This window comes from Leptonychotes weddellii, chromosome 4 (assembly GCF_054177405.1).
Source record: "Leptonychotes weddellii isolate Sample4059 chromosome 4, ASM5417740v2, whole genome shotgun sequence".
Lineage (NCBI taxonomy): Eukaryota > Metazoa > Chordata > Mammalia > Carnivora > Phocidae > Leptonychotes > Leptonychotes weddellii.
In genome coordinates, this window is record NC_138372.1 from 82,378,631 (window position 1) to 82,396,243 (window position 17,613).

At 39.8% G+C, this 17,613-nt stretch overlaps 1 protein-coding gene across 1 annotated transcript; it reads left to right on the forward strand.

Moving 5' to 3' along the window:
* Positions 1–1,950: 1,950 nt before the first annotated feature.
* On the forward strand, positions 1,951–7,774 carry PRMT6 (protein arginine methyltransferase 6). Its single transcript, XM_006728944.3, has 2 exons — positions 1,951–3,212; positions 5,475–7,774. Exon 1 carries the CDS (start codon positions 1,990–1,992, stop codon positions 3,115–3,117), a length of 1,128 nt encoding a protein of 375 aa, XP_006729007.1. The 5' UTR covers positions 1,951–1,989; the 3' UTR covers positions 3,118–3,212; positions 5,475–7,774.
* Positions 7,775–17,613: the final 9,839 nt, after the last annotated feature.

Consider the following 17,613-nt stretch of genomic DNA (forward strand, 5'->3'; position numbering starts at 1 on the left):
AATTTATTTATTTGAGAGAGAGAGAATGAGAGAGAGCAAGCACATGAGAGGGGGGAGGGTCAGAGGGAGAAGCAGACTCCCCGCCGAGCAGGGAGCCCGATGCGGGACTCGATCCAGGGACTCCAGGATCATGACCTGAGCCGAAGGCAGTCGCTTAACCAACTGAGCCACCCAGGCGCCCTGTGCCTCTATTTTCTTAAAACAAGATATCAAATTGGGCAGAAAGAGAGAGAAACTTCTTTAAGGACTTTTAGCCTTAAATGGTTGAGCCCGGGCCACTGAAAAAAAGATAATTTACCCAATGAAAATAATGAAGCAAGATTTAACTAAGATCATTTTAGTGAGAAACAGTAGTTCCAGCTGCACATTCAAATTCCCCGGGGGAGCTTTTAAAACTATATGCCCAGGCTCCATGAAGTGGTTCTGATTTAATTAGTTTGAGGTGAGACATAAGCATGGGTATTTTTTAAAAGCTGCTCTACTGAGGAGCAAGAATTGAGAGCCCTAAGTTAGAAGTACAGCAGAGGATGCCAGGTCAATAAACCTATTCCATTAAATGAAGGATTAATAGAGAGAATGGGGTGAAGGAACTTTTTCCCCCAGAGAAGAAATACAGGCCCATTGGCTAAACAGGCATAGTTCAAGACTACAAGAAAATAAAAGTCAATTTTCTTCAATGTCATTTTTTGGGGGCTGGGAGAAAATTTTATTCTCACAGTGTTAGGAACACAGACACTCATATAGACATCACACATATTTCAAAGTATATTTTATTTCTATAATGAACAACACAGAGGGAAGAAATTAACACCTGACAGTTGACTGAAAGAAAAACAGAAGAGGAAGAGTTCCTTCCAATCTGGCCCAGGCAAACAATCACACAGGAAAAAAAGAGTTGCTGTGGAAAAGTAATCACAAGGGAGGAAGGATTCAGTTACTTCTCAAGTTAAAAATCATAATTGGGGGGCGCCTGGGTGGCTCAGTCGTTAAGCGTCTGCCTTCGGCTCAGGTCATGATCCCAGGGTCCTGGGATCGAGCCCCGCATCAGGCTCCCTGCTCGGCGGGAAGCCTGCTTCTCCCTCTCCCACTCCCCCTGCCTGTGTTCCCTCTCTCGCTGTGTCTCTCTCTGTCAAATAAATAAATAAAATCTTAAAAAAAAAAAATCATAATTGGTTACCAGAATACAACTGGCAATGAGTTGCACTGTATCACATCACCCTTGCTTTTCAACTGTTCTTTAGTCTGGACCCTTCCAAGATTTACCTCTTGAAAGAGCCACTGAATTACCATAGCAGGACTAAGAGCCAAGTATTCTCCTGAAATAGAGACCAGAAACATAATTTGACTGCAATGAAGATTCCTCGTTGCTGGTGTGGGCGTGGGTAATTGAAGGCAAGAGTAGTCCCATAATTTGTCCCAATCTTTCAGTTAACTTGCGGTCTCACTGGAATCAGAACCAAAGTTTTACACCGTCAGGGGTTTTCTTTGTTGTATTTACACCTTCTTTGCACCCTAACTCCACGGAAACAGAAAAGGAAAACGTGCAGTGCAATTTCTAAATCTCCATCTGGAGAGCTTTAAGAGCAGTAACGGTCCAGGTGAGGTGGCAGTGTGTGACCGGCGTCGCCCAGATTAATTCGGTGTTATAACATCAGGGAGTGGAGAAGACACGACAAGCATGGGTTTCTGGTCTTGCGGTCGAGTGGACTTCAGGAAGGGAGTGAAAGCAAAAGAGAATTGACGAGCTAAGGGAAAGAGGAGGAATGTACAGGGCCATACTATTTGGGTGTGGCGGGTGGGAAAGGGATACCAGGACCTCAGAGGAGCAAAGAGTTGAGCGGAGCTCTGATGCTTCCGGCAGGCAACCGCCCGGCGACCCCCCAGGAAGTGGGAGGTGCGAGCGGACACTACAAGTCCCAGAAGCCCCCGCTTCCCGGGGCCCGCGCGGAGCCGCGCAACGCCCGCCGGGAGTCGGTCGGAGCCGCCAAGATGTCGCAGCCCAAGAGAAGAAAGCTTGAGTCGGGGGGTGGCGGCGAAGGAGGGGAGGGAACTGAAGAGGAAGATGGCGGAGAGCAGGAGGCGGCCCTGCCGCGACCCCGGAGGGCTAGGCGGGAGCGGGACCAGCTATACTATGACTGCTACTCAGACATATCGGTCCACGAGGAGATGATTGCGGACCGTGTCCGGACCGATGCCTACCGCCTGGGCATCCTGCGGAACTGGGCAGGACTACGGGGCAAGACTGTGCTGGACGTGGGCGCGGGCACCGGCATTCTTAGCATCTTCTGTGTGCAGGCCGGGGCCCGGCGCGTGTACGCGGTGGAGGCCAGCGCCATTTGGCAACAGGCCCGGGAGGTGGTGCGGCTCAACGGGCTGGAGGATCGGGTGCACGTCCTGCCGGGGCCGGTGGAGACGGTGGAGTTGCCGGAGCAGGTGGATGCCATCGTGAGCGAGTGGATGGGCTACGGACTCCTGCACGAGTCTATGCTGAGCTCTGTGCTCTACGCGCGGACCAAGTGGCTGAAGGAGGGCGGTCTTCTCCTGCCGGCTTCCGCCGAGCTCTTCGTGGCGCCCATCAGCGACCAGATGCTGGAGTTGCGCCTGGGCTTCTGGAGCCAGGTGAAGCAGCTCTACGGGGTGGACATGAGCTGTCTGGAGAGCTTCGCCACGCGCTGCCTTATGGGCCACTCGGAGATCGTGGTGCAGGGTTTGTCCGGGGAGGACGTACTGGCCCGGCCGCAGTGCTTTGCTCAGCTGGAGCTGGCCCGCACCGGCCTGGAGCAGGAGCTGGAGGCTGGGGTGGGCGGGCGCTTCCGCTTCAGTTGCTACGGCTCAGCGCCCATGCACGGCTTTGCCATCTGGTTCCAGGTGACGTTCCCCGGAGGGGACTCGGAGAAACCCCTGGTGCTGTCCACCTCGCCTTTTCACCCCGTCACGCACTGGAAGCAGGCACTCCTCTACCTGAACGAGCCTGTGCAAGTGGAACAAGATACGGACATTTCCGGAGAGATCACGCTGCTGCCCTCCCGGGATAACCACCGTCTCCTGCGCGTGCTACTGCGCTACAAAGTAGGCGACCAGGAGGAAAAGACCAAAGACTTTGCCATGGAGGACTGAGCGTTGCCTTTTCTCCCAGCTACCTCCCGAGGCGCCCAGACCTGCGTGGTAGAGGCGGCGGGGGGTCGGAGGAGAAAGGGAGATCCCACGTGCAAGTAGGGGGCAATATCTTCTGTCTCCCTTTTCCCTCGTGGCTCCTGGGGAGGGAGAGTGACTTCAGTCTCCCTTCGAGGAGATTCTTCTGGCGAAATTTATTTAAAAAGTGAATCCCGATACCCCCAACGATGGAAACAACTTGTTTATTAATGGGCTTTTTTAAGTCTCAAAAGCATGTGGTACCAAGCACTTGTATTTCTATTTCTTTTGTTTCACGGGAAGAAAGCAAACACACAGGAGAAAATACCAGTTTATGAAGGCTCATGCACTTCCCTGACACCTCACATCTAAATCTGAAGCCAGGGAGAAGGGTAAAGGGGTTTAGTAGATTCCATAAATTTCCAGTATGACTTAAATATCTCTCTCAAGAGCCATATTCTATCATTCTCTAAATTCCCTCCTTTCCTAGGTGCCTCTAGGCTTCAGTACTTCTTCCTCATTGTTTTTTTTTAAATAAACTTTGCTCTGGTAATGAGAGGGAGAAGAGTGAGGAAGGAGTTTGAATAACCCTGTTCTTACACTTATGACTTCCATAGGGTGCTAAAGTTGAACACATTTCTCCACACATCTCCACAAATATATAATTGTGCAGCATACCCCAAAAATCTAGAAGGTACATTTAGGAGAAAAAGATCTGAAAGACAGTGAAGTGGTAGTATGGGTTTTTGGTTTTTTTTTTATTCTTTATTATTAAGATTTAACCAAGAAATTGTTTCATGTATGTTACATAATAGAGTTTTATGTGATTTTTATTAAACCAGCTGATAGAAGGTTTTCTAAACCTAACCCAAGGGTTTGTTCATTATATTGGGTAAATTGTTTAGGCTCTCTAAATTAAATATTTTCCCAGCTAGAGAAGTGCACTCATTTTAACTCTCATTTAAAGAGATCAGGTGATCTGGCCTACTTACATCAAGTGAAATTTCCTTTTTTAGCATTGTTGGGTTTTTTTTTCTTCTTTTTAGCTCAGCCAAATGTTAAAGTTGTGAATTTCGGAAAATCATTTGTAATGAAGTGTGAGTCATGTTATCAAATTTATTTTACGGATGTTTCCCTCCTTAACCCTGTGGCAAATAAAACATTGTCATTCTATTTTTATAGATGAAGTAAGAAGTCTTGTGTACTGTGACTTATAGTGCTTTTGCCTTTTTAATATTGTCAGTTCTTAAGAAAAGTGTTACAACCCCTTCAGGATATAGCTTCAGGGTAATTTATGCTTAATGTATGTTTTTTTCTTCATACTGGTAGCTTTTGTATGCTAATAGAGAGCAGGTGTGAAAAAGTGGTCTTTGAAGTGATCAACATAGTTTTGTTTATTGTAACTGAGTTTTCTCCTTTATTCATCGAATATTAAAGTACCAAAGTATTATAACCAATTTGCTAAAATTTGATGTTAACACATGAGATCTTCCATTACGAAGGGAAACATACAAAATCAATGACTTTACAAGATCCAAGCAATAACAGTGATAGTTGTCACCATTTTGATAGTTAACAGTCTATGTAAATGATGCAGTCATAGCAAGGTAGGCCTGATTTAAGCTAGAGGTATAAAATAGGTCCTTTTTTTTAGGGTCAACTATATATTATAAGATGAACATTTATTTAGAATTTTAGTGTATGGTTTTGGGTAGATTTCTGATGTTATTTAACTTCCTGAAAGAATCCCTTTGCTGTATAAGCAGACAAAAGCGTTCCCCTGAATTCCATTTTTTTAAAAAAAATATATATCTTTTATAAATATGCCTGTATTACAGAGTTCTTGTCACCAGTATAAGCATGCAAAGAGAGCACCAGTTAAAACTTAAACTGTAGAAGCAAAAAGTATTTCATATTTAGGCAAGTAAGCTTTAATATTCTTGTTACTGTTTCCCAAAAGAAAAATGAATTATAAAAATATAGCTGCTAAAGCAATTAGTCAAGTGGCAGCATAGCATACGGCTAAAAGCTAGGACTTGAGCCAGACAGATCCTGCTGGAACCTAGGCTCCCCACTACAACCGTGTGACCTTGGGCAAAATACTTAACCTCTGTTTTTCTCCAGGGCTCTCATGCAAACAGTAGAACAATCATATGTGATACATGTAATGCAGGGAATGTAGTTAATACATGTAGTTAATACATGCGAGCACATAGTACCTGGTACAAAATAAAATCTCAGTGATTCCTAGCTGTTGTAATTACAGAAAACTACTATGCAAACCTGCAGCATTTGGCCACTCCTCTACAGAATAAATATTCAACATTTTGATTTTCTTACAGGTTTGTTTGGCAGTATCAGCGTGGCTGTGTATGACGGACAGTGTATGACTGGACACCAGATGATCCAAGCCCTTTGGAGTGACAACACTTCCAGAAGGATGAGAGCGTGACATGCTCCAATATCCAGGCACTGTGCAGTCTCTGTGTGAGCTGGATTGCCTAGGGTCATTTGGACCACAGGAATAACTGTCAGCCCTAAGGAGGGAAAACATGATGAAGTTCTACCTGCTTTCTTCAGACAGCTTACATTTATTTAGCACTGTGAAACTTTCCAAATATTTATGTTAATTCACTGGACCAATGGACATTTTATTGAGTATACCAGATAACAGTCATTGTGATAAGCACTTAGGTATACAAACCAATAAAACATAGTTTTGCTTCCAAGTAGGTATGTTCATAGGATAAACCAAAAAGGAAAATACGTCAACGATAAAGGGCTACTTGGGATGCTGTAGGTGTTAGGGAGGGCAGATGATTACCTTCACTTTATATACTGGGAAAAAGACACAGATATTGGAGGATTTCCCTAAGGTTATATAACTAATTCTTGACAGTTGAACACAAGTATCTTAATTCCTATCCCCAAACAACTTCTTAGTTTAAAAAAGTTCCATTGGAGATCTATCTTGTAGACCTGAAAGAGCCACCTTCGGTATATAGGATCTCAAGGTTGACATTATTAGGTATTCATAAAATATACCATGTACCCGTTTCCCTAACAGGGCTAAGTGTGGCATTCCTTCTGAGGCCCCCAAGAAACAATGCTCACTGCAGCAGCAAAGGAAAGTCGAGCTCTGACTATAGGTACTGGCATCCAATGAAATAAGTGTTCACTCATTTAATGATTTAATAAACACCAACCATCTAACAATTAAGTTCTATGATAAATAAGCAAATGCTACCCTCAACTTGGATACAGTAGGGGAATAAAATTACCTACATCAGTAGTTTGCACACATTCTTTAACCTGGAAAGACATCATCCAACTAAATCTCACCTCTGCTGGAGCAAAGATGAGAAGCCAGCCCTTTTGTTGGCTCTAACCTTAAAATTCCTCTCAAGTGCAAAAGTGTTACTTGTCATCACATAGATTAAGAGATCCTCAGAGAAAAATGTGATGGTAAGGAGGACGATGATTAATGAGACTATTTCTCAAAATTATTATATATGCTTGTAGGATAAGACATTTGAAACAAAAAATCTGGACCTTACTAAAGCCAAAATTTTAATAAAAAGACATGACGAGTAACATTGGAATTGTGCTTCTTTGGGAGCTTTGATGATAACAATCATCGTTATTTCTAGTAATAACTTGGAATAAAGACTGATGAAGATTTCAGTTGGTCAAGTAGCTACCTTTCTAACTCTTAAAAACAATCACTTATATGGGGTGCCTGGGTGGCTTAGTAGGTTAAGCATCTGCCCTCAGCTCAGGTCATGACCCCGGGGTCCTGGGATCGAGAGTCCCACATTGGGCTCCCTGCTCCTCCCTGCTCCTGGAGGAGTCTGCTTCTCCCTCTCCCTCTGCCCCTCCTCCTGCTTGTGCTATCTTTCTCTCTCAATATATAAAATCTTTTTTAAAAAAATTAAAAATAAAATAAAAATCACTTATAACAGACATTTTAGAATACAGAGAGCTGTAAGGAAAGAAAACGTTCCTCCTTTCTCCAGGCTGCCCCCTGCACAAAAAGGAAGGTGGGATGGAAGTAAATCCTCCCCATACTTTTTAAAGTGCTTAACAGGCGTTCTTGCAATCATATGATGTACATATTTGTGAAAATCACATCACATTCTGCAAAATTGTGCACTAAAAGTAACTTAGAGAAAATTGGTTGGGTGGACAATCAAAACTTTGTAACCAGGAGTACTAAGAATACCAATAAAAATAACAGCAGTTAAAAAAAGATGTTAATCCTAATAAACACTGCAGTAATAAGACAGCCTGATTGAAGAGCAAAAAGAAGAGTTCCTGAGACAAAGCAAAATGTACAAAAATGGAGTGGAGGTTTAATAAACATTTCAAGACCTAAAGCATGTGGCCAAACCATGCCAAGAGGAAGAACATAGGGTGTGATACACTCCTTTTTGACTAGTTGTGTTCAAGTGTGTCAGTGTACTTTCTGTTCAGTGGCTGTTGCCTGGTAGTATGAATAAACCAACCAATATCCACACTATGTTCTGACATTGTTCTTCTACTTATCAATATCATTTGAGTTTATTCATTTACAGAAACATGCATGGCAGCAGAACATTCTGTCTTTTGTTCAACTTCCAGAAATTAAAGGAATTCAAAGCTCCATTGGGTTTACAGATCTTTTCTTTTTAATGCAAATTTTCTTAAAAGGAGAATGGAGTGGAGATGGGGAGGTTTACAGGTGGCCATAACCATCCTTCAGTATGAATCTATTTATTGTATTATTTTGGTCACCGGAAAAGATCAACAGGAAAAGGGAATAGAAATCCTGACGTGTGTACAGTGAAAGGAAAATAGTTGAGTGTTCAATTATTGATGGTTGGATAATGGGATTGGGGACAGGGGGTGTTTCTCCAGAGTCCGGGGGCAACATAAAAATATCTTGGTGTCAAAGAGACATGAAGTTAGTGAGAGAAAACATAAGTGAAGATTAAGATCCCCATGCATACATTTTGCCCACATAACCATATCCTTAAGGTAAAACTTTTTCTGAAGTAATGGGCTCAGAACATAACTAAGAGTATTTTGATTGGCTACAAACTATTGCTTATTTTGATATTTGTCCTTAACCTCTCACTTCAGCTTAATTTCTAAACCGATTCAAGGACTGTTCTATTTAAGAACTCCTTAATCCTGTCAAATTTGTGAACAAAGCCTCCAACCTCCATTATCTCAAGCTATATGCAGTTTAGTAATGGGTGGTATGGAATGGGATGATATTAGATTTTTAAAAACAAACAAACAAACAAACAAAAAACCAAACAAACCCAAAAACAAAAAACTCTTGAAGTTTTGCTCTTGGTAAAATTATCATATTTAAGAACAAAGTGTAGAATTCTAACTTTAACCAACTGAGCCACCCAGGCGCCCTAGTTGTTAGGGAGATATCATTTTTCCTTTTTTTTTTTTTTGATTCATTATCTGATTTATTTTATACCAGATGATAATGCATGCATAGAGACATACAGTGAAAATAGCATATGCTGAAACTTTATACCAAATAATATTCAAATACACCAGCTACTATTTCTCAGCATGTAGAATGCTTTTATGCAATAATGGTATATTAATCAAACTGTGCAAAGTCCCATTAAAATCAATGATATATTAACTTTGTTTACCTCACATCAGTTATACATAATAAGATAATGTTCTTCCATCCTAAGAAAAGTCCATATCTATTATAAATTTTCGTTTAAAGGAAACCCCTCCTTTTGTTAGACATGCCTCTGCATACATAGAGATAGTCCCAATACTTATATAAAGCATCCACATTAATTTTTATATCACTATTGAGTGCCTAATGTTCTATATGCATTTTAAGTACATTATCTTATTTACTCTTTGAAGGAGCTCTATGAAGTAATTCTATTATCAACCCCATCATACAGATGAGAAAACAAAGGCATGGAGTTTGGTAAATTGCCCAAGACCACATGGAGAGTAAGTGACAGAGCTTAGGACTCATCTCCTGAAATCTGAGCATCTAACCTAGTACACTATCCTATCTATGATGCCTGGGCTCTCAGGAGTTAAGGTTTCATCTATAGTCGCTTAAAATAGGTGGGTCATTGTCTTATGCCAGGATCCCCATAAGCAGACCTTGAGACAAGGATACATATAAAAGTGTTTATCAAGAAGAGTTCCCAGAAAATGCCAGAAGGGCAGTTGGGAAGCAAAATTAGGAAGGGAAGGAGATGAGACTAGGGTGTGATAGTAAACCAGATCCTAAGAAAGGGAACTTTGGCTCAGTCCTGCAGAGATGCTCTGGAGACAGCACAAATCACATCTCAGAATGTCCCCAGTTAGAGAACAAGGTAGCTGGAACATTCATACCTTCTCACCCATCAGACATCGGTTAATGCCTGTCCCTGGGGAGATGTAAATTTCTAGGCACTTCCCAGCTCTCCTGGGTGGGCATGGCAGTTTTCACAGTCTAAGGACAGTCCCCCAGCTAAGAATTACCAGTGAAGAAAGTTGAAAGTACGGGGAGAGCAGATATACAAGAAAAAAAGGTTGAGGGCTGCAAAGTGACACATGGGGAATAAATGGAGCACTGGTAGGATATGGCTACTATCATAATTATCCTTTCTGAGATTCCTTTACATTCTAAGTTGTTAAATAGTTATGGACACTTTGCTTATGTCCCTCTTTCACTATTCTTTTTTTTTTTTTTTGAACTTTTTTTTTTTTAAGATTTTATTTATTTGTGAGAGAGAGAAGGAGAGACAGAGAGCATGAGAGGGAGGAGGGTCAGAGGGAGAAGCAGACTCCGTGCTGAGCAGGGAGCCCGATGTGGGACTCGATCCCGTGACTCCAGGATCACGACCTGAGCCGAAGCCAGTTGCTTAACCAACAGAGCCACCCAGGTGCCCTCACTATTCTTTTAAAAGCTGCATGAATAAAGTATAAATATAATAAATGTGTAGAAGGAAAAAGTTAATTTCCTATTCCCCACAGTTTAGAATGTATCTTTCTATTATGTCTTCTTATATACCCGTTTATGTAGGTTTTTCTTAATAAATATGTAGACATATTATACGTGTTGCTCTGAAAACTATTTTGGGGGGATTAAAATACATATACTAAATGTCCCATGAAGTCAATGTATGTATCTATAACTTATTCTTATTAATAGCAATATGAAAATGTATGGTATGAGTAATCCATAATTTATCCAACCAATTCTCTATCGATAGACAGTGGTTTGCAATTCTTGGCTGCTACAAATTTTACTTACCTTTCTCTTTTTCTATTCTCTTTCTAGGTAAGCTCAGCTCATCCATTCCCATTACTATAAGTAGTATACCATCCATATGCTGATGATTCCCAAATTTATATTGTTATCCCTGACATCTCTCCTGCATTTCAGACTCATATGTACAACTGCTTAATTGTCATCTACACTTGGACATGATAGGCATCTCAAACCTAACATAACCAAACTGGTTTATATAAATAATGTTATGTATATAATTATATACATAATTTTACCATATATGTATGTATATACCGGTTTTGCTTGTTTTTTCAAAACCAGTATATATTTATTACATATATTTTTTAAATAGCCAGAACCTCAACCCTCTACCCAACTCTATCTTGAGTCAAGAGTTAATAAACTTCTTGAAGACTTGACAATAGCACAAATCATTACATCAGATTATGATCATGGGTCTATATTGATTGCTTGTTTCGTGAGGCTACTATGTTTGGTATTGGCATATCAAGAAGTATAGCAGAAAGTCCTGGGCTGAGTCTTAAGTGGAGAGCAAGCATCTCAATTTTTCAAAGGTAACGAGAATTATAACACACCATATGTTCAGTGCCAAATGAATCACGCAGACAAGTATGATTATAAGAGTTTGGTCATTGCAAGATGGGGAAATCAGAGCTTCTCATTGAAAATGGAGGAATGGAACTGGAGCTTTCAGATTCTCAGGCATGTCAAGATTCCAGCTTATGTACTCTCCACTTGGAACACCTTTCCTTAGACCATATGTTTCACTCCTTCTCTCTCTTCTTTCAGTTCTCTGCTTACATGTCACCTCAGAGTGACATTTCCTTGACTACCATAATGAAAATAGACCTCTTCTCCACCACAGATACCATTTTCCCCCTTGTTATCTGAAATTCAGTTATTTACTTGTTTAGTGTCTTTCTCATAAGATTTGTGAGAATAGGAATCTTGTCCCCGTCATCCATCACTATCTATCCATTGCCTAAACCATTATCTGGCACAAATTAGGTATTCAATAAATAATTGCTAAGTAAGTGGGCCTTGTAAACCAAATGGAACTTCTATAAGAGGACAGAGTAGGCATTCTAGGCAAGGAAAATGGTTTGAAAAACAAGTGCTTAGTGTTTTTCAATCACGGTCTATAGATGGAAATTGCAGTGATATCAGGCAGGCTGAAAATATCACAGATGGACAGTGCAAATGATTGGGCTTGCCAACACTAGAAAAATCTCTAGTGAGTTTATAGCCAGTGAGCCTGGGGGGTCTACCAATATTCCCTGAGCACACAGAATAAATCTTGTCAAAGAGGACTGGGTTGGATCTTTAGAAATAAAATTTTGAAAGGCATAAGAAAAATAAAAGTATTGATAAGACTTTCAAAATGATTCCTTTTTTGGGATTCCCATGAACAAAAGAGAAAGACCAAAAACTACGACAAAGGATAAAAATGAAACCAAGGTATAATTTATTAAGGTCGATGAAATCTTTTTTTTCAAAGTTATATTTTGACAACCAGTTTACTCAGATTTCTCCCCAGTTACTCTTCAGCAAGTAGATATCAGTCTTCTCTTCCCCACGAGGCCTGAATGGATGAGATCCCACAGAATTTCCCAAAAGCCACTGAAGGAATCACAGACTTGTGTGTTCTTCATTCATTATCAGCCTCGGTGCTTAATTCATCTTTAAATGATATGGACAAACACATCCTATGGACCTTATTTCTGCACACATACAAGTTTCCTTCAATCAGATTATAACCAAGAATGAAATTCTCCAAACAAAATGGGATAAATAGGGTGCCTGGGTGGCTCAGTCAGTTAAATGTCCACCTTTGGCTCAGTTCACGATCACAGGGTCCTGGGATAGAGTCCCATATTGGGCTCCCTGCTCAGCGGGGAGCCTGTTTCTCCCTCTCCCTCTGCCTGCCACTCCCCCTGTTTGTGAGCTTTCTCTCTCTCAAAAATAAATAAATAAAATCTTTTGAAAAATGGGACAAATATTTTATACTTATTGAGTCATTTGGGTTATGTTTACAATGCCATTTTAAAAAGTATATTGACATGGGGCACCTGAGTGGCTCGGTTGGTTAAGCGTCCTACTCTTGATTTCAGCCCAGGTCATGATCTTAGGGTCCTGAGATCAAGCCCCAGTTTGGGCTCTGTGCTGTGTGTGGAGCCTGCTTAAGATTCTCTCTCTCCTTCTCCCCTCTCCCTTTGCCCCTATCCCTTCACAGGTTTGCTCTCTCTCTCTCTCTTAAAAAAAAAAAAAAATATATATATATATGTATATATATAGAGAGAGAGACTATATAGACACATTTTAAATATGGGCAATTTGTTGTATGTTAAACAATAAACTGTTTTAAAGATATTGAAAAATCGTATTTTCATGGTATCCGTGTTCTCTATATTAGACTGAAATATTTCTGTCACCACAAGAAAGAATCCATGAACCAACTTCCCCCAAAGTGAAAGTTTCGTTCTAGGATTCAATTTGGTCATCAAGGAACTTACTTTGTGGAGTCCATTTTGCATTTATCTAATTTACCCTGTTAGTCAACTGTGCACATAAACACACACATGTGCCCACACACACACACGCACACACACACTTTTTAGAAATGTTTAAAACAGACCAAGAGGCAGCATCTATTGGGCGAATGTGATTCAATTCCTGAGAAACATGGTGGTATCATCCCAATAAACATCATGCAATTCTCTAGTTCCCTTTCCTTCATGCATGCTGCCACATTTGCCTGTCTAGAATGTCCATCTTCTCCCTTTTCCTTCCTTGTCCAACCTTTAAGATCTGCTTAAATTCTACCCTCCTACTAAGTATTTCCTCATCTCCTCTGATGGAAGGAATCTCTTCACAATCTCATATTATATTTTGATTGCTTTACTCTTTGAGGCCTTACTGGGTCTACTTTTGATTAGTTTTATTGTCCTGTAAGGGCAGGGCACGTTTCTGGTTCATCTTTACATTGTCTACCTTACCCAGCATATAGTATTCCATTGTTTTTATTCTGTAACTCTCTGTGTTTCTTCTTATTCCTCATAAGGGAAGAGAGTGTTTTTGTAGTTAAGGCAGAATTCCTGGACATAGATGAAATTGGCATCCATATATTAGAAAATTCTATTATTAAAAGAATATCAAAATACTGCATCCCAAACGAAAGATGGTATATTTTTAATTGAACAATAAGTTTGAGACTAAGTTCTGTCTGGCAAAATAATAAAACACCTATTTATAAAAAAAGAAATTGAACACATTATTGTTCCTAAAAAAAACTTACCCAATCTACAAGTTTTAGTGGAAAGAAATTCATCGAAAATAATGCATATACCAGTTTCTTATATAATTAGAATAAATTATAATTAAATAATTATCATTAAAATTGCTTCAGTATAATGTTTATGGTTCATCCGTATTTACTCTATACATATGAAATGTGACATCACTATAAAGTGTAATTATTTTCAGAAACCTTAAAATAAGTGTCTTTAATTAAACATTTCTCACAACATATTAACTGTAAGTCACTTTATCTCAGAAAAAAATAGGCAATATTTTAACTAGATCTTGACAAAAGTGCATTAAATCTATTTTTTAAAATGTTTTATTACTTGCAAGTTTCAGCCTGCTGTGATTTTAAAATAGCCAAGTTATGAACGGCTGAAAATTGGAGTTTATAATGGAAATACTGACAGACCCTTAACTTTCAGAAGGACGAACGCCCTGCTGTAATAACATGGGCTGAGGCTGCCTGAGTCAGGGCGGCCACGTGACCAGGCTGCTCGATGTGGGATTTTCAGACACAAAACTGGTTGAATAATTGCCAAATGATTTTCCTGTCTCTAAAATTGTACGAAAGTCATTTCTTGTTTTGGGAACTCCTTTTCTCTAAAAAGTTATTGTAACAAACAAGTTATGAAGGCCCCCTTTTTCTTTTGTCAACAATGTCCCCTTCCTTAGTTATCTTGTCTTCTCCCATTGCTGGTTTCTGCAAAGCTTTCCCATTTCCGCATACTGCATGTCCCTCCACCAGTTAGTAATTTAAGCCAAAAAATGAGAGGTCAGTTGTAACTCATGTGACTTCTTCACCACGCCTGACTGGTTGCAAATACTGGGGGTTTTACTGCCAAAATATGTTTTGAAACCAGTTATTCCTTATCATCACTGCCATCACCTTAGTCCATGGCAATGAAAACTCAGGCCAAGCCCATCACAATAGCCTCCTAACTTGCATTTCAGGATAACCAACAGCCAATGATGGAAAGTTCTTATTTATAGAATCCCAGCAAATGAAGTGGTAGGAATGATAGCCTGACAAAATCACCATTTCACAACCCATAATGAAATAATGGATCTTTGCAATGATCATCCATGGTTGCTAAAACCAGGAGGGGAGTGGTTAATGGAGAATTTTCTTTCTTTCTTTTTTTTTTTTTTTAAGATTTATTCATTTATTTTAGAGAGAGAAAAAGAGAGAGAGAGCTGGGGGAAGGGTGGAGAGAGAGAGAGAGAAGCAGACTCCCCACTAAGTGCGGAGCCCGACCCAGGGCTGGATCTCAAGACCCTGAGATCATGGCCTGAGCTGAAACCAAGAGTCAGTCGCTTAATGGACTGACCCCCCACCCCAGGTGACCCAATGGAAAATTTTCTAATGAAGAATCAGGCTTCCATGCTCAGAAACCATCAATTTGGTAAAATCTGTTATTATGAGTCTTAAAACATGATGAATGCAACAGGAAGCATACTTGCCTAAGATATTGAACCTGAATCTAGTCAGGCCTCCAGATTTATGGGAAATATAGGGAATGAAGGAATAAGTTAAACAACACCATAGAGAAGCAATAGCCAAATCCAAAATGTGAGAATTCTACAGAAAAACAATAGCCTAATTCCTCCAACAAGTCAATGATGTATAGAAGGTGGAGATGAGGGGTTGCTTTGCTATAGACTAAGAGTCTTAAGAGACATAACAACTAAATGCAATATGAGGACGTAATTGGGTCTGATACAAACAAACCATTTGTAAAACTCACATGTGAGACAATGAGAGAAATTCAAATATGGACTATGTCAAAAATGAAGAAATTATTGTTAATTCTTTAGTTATGAAAATGGCAATGAAATTGTTTTAAAAAATGTTTGTATCAGAGATACATAAAAAAATACTTGTGGATGAAATTACATGATATATGGGATTTGCTTTAAAATAGTCCAAGAAGGGCGCCTGGGTGGCTCAGTCGTTAAGCATCTGCCTTCGGCTCAGGTCATGATCCCATGGTGCTGGGATCGAGCCCCACATCGGGCTCCCTGCTCGGCAGGAAGCCGGCTTCTCCCTCTCCCACTCCCCCTGCTTGTGTTCCTGCTCTCGCTATCTCTCTCTCTCTGTCAAATAAATAAATAAAATCTTTAAAAAAATAAAAAAATAAAATAGTCCAAGAAAAAAAAAAAAAAGGAAGGGTGAAGAAGGAAGAAGAGTGACATATGCTGAAAACTGTTAGAGCACACTATTATAGCAGTTCATTAAACTATTTTCTATATTTTATGTATATGAGAAATTTTCCCAGAGAAATCATTTTTAGAAGATCATTTAAGTCCTATAGAAAAGAAATGATAATGACTTTGCAAAGGTGGTCACAGTGGAGAAGGAGAGAAATATACACAATTGAGATATATTTTAAATTAATAGGAATTGTTAATGACTGAAGGAGAAGGTGAAGGAAAAGAGAGGTATCAAGGGTGATTCCCCGGTTGCTGGTTTGAGCAACTGCCTACATAATGGTGCAATTTCCTGAATACATTTAGACCACAGAAGCATAGGTTGGGGACGGATTAGAAACCAGTGCCATACATCTGATATTTATAAACATATTATTTTGGAGTGATAATTCAATTATAGTCAAATATAATAAACAAATTGATTGGAAGAAAATGTTTCTTTTGCGGTGATGCAATGGGAGTTACGAGGGCTGCTTGAAATTCATTGTGCAGTAAGGATTTAAATGTTCAACATCTTTTAATGAGTTGTGAAGGAGTAGACTTCAAAGTATGTAAAAATGATAGAGTCCTTCTGCTGTCCTAGATGAGCATTTGTCCCTAAGTAGTGACATCAGTTAACACTCCAGAGCCCCATAAAAGTAGCTGCTTTATCCCAATTAAAAAAGAACAGTCATTTCAACAGTCTTGCTTTCCAGACAGAATAATATTTTGCCCATAATCTCCCAAGCCATAAGCACATGATATAATGGCTGAAAGCTCAGACTGCTTAGATTCAAATTCTCACACAAACATCAGAAGGGCAAGAGTGTATTGTCCCTGGACTAAAATCCTCCACCCCTATCTTGAGGTTTAGGACTTAGGGTTGTAAGTAGCAGCAATGAAGAGTTAGTGTGCTTGAATTCTGTTTTGAGAGGTATAAACCTTTGGGAGTATCTTCCAATGCGGAAACACAGTTTTATCATAGACGTGGATATGTGTCTTTGTCTATTCCCTTTGGAAGGAAGGAGAGGTATGAAATAGTTATCTGGGGGGGGGGGGGAGGAATGACTTTACCAGGAAAGCATAATAGGATTGTTTATTGAAATGCTATCAATTAGGTTGCATTTTTCAAGAAATTTTTGGGGACTTTGGTTAGATTCACAGAAGTAATCTAGGTTTTTTTATTTGATAGTCTTGATTCAAGACTATCCCCTAAGTGATAGGGAGGAGTATTTCTAGAAGTACTTAATATCAACTACATGTTGATCTTTTTTAGCAATTTTGTTTTAATAAGATAACACCTGATTATATCTCTGAATTCTGGATGTGGTCTACCATGGTTGCCTGAGCACCACAAATAACAACAGTAATATTTTGCCTCTGAATAATGCAAAGCTCACAGATTTTTTAAAAATTCATCCTTACAACCTTTCCTTTAGAAGAGACAAAGTTTAAGATTCCCATTTTTCTGAAAAAGAAAGTAAAGCACAGATATTAAAAAGCACTATCCCCAGATCTATCAGGTTTCTTTGACTTACAGTTTAATTCTTAGGCCACAAAATCTGTATGGGTAAAAATGTAAGCTAAATGGAGCCTTTAGGAAATCACTGAAAGGAGGTTCTAACACCACCTGCTCTGTCTTCTGAATTCACTTCCAGCAAGACTCACTTCAATTCAACAAGCACGGATTGAAGACCTCCCATCTTTAAGAT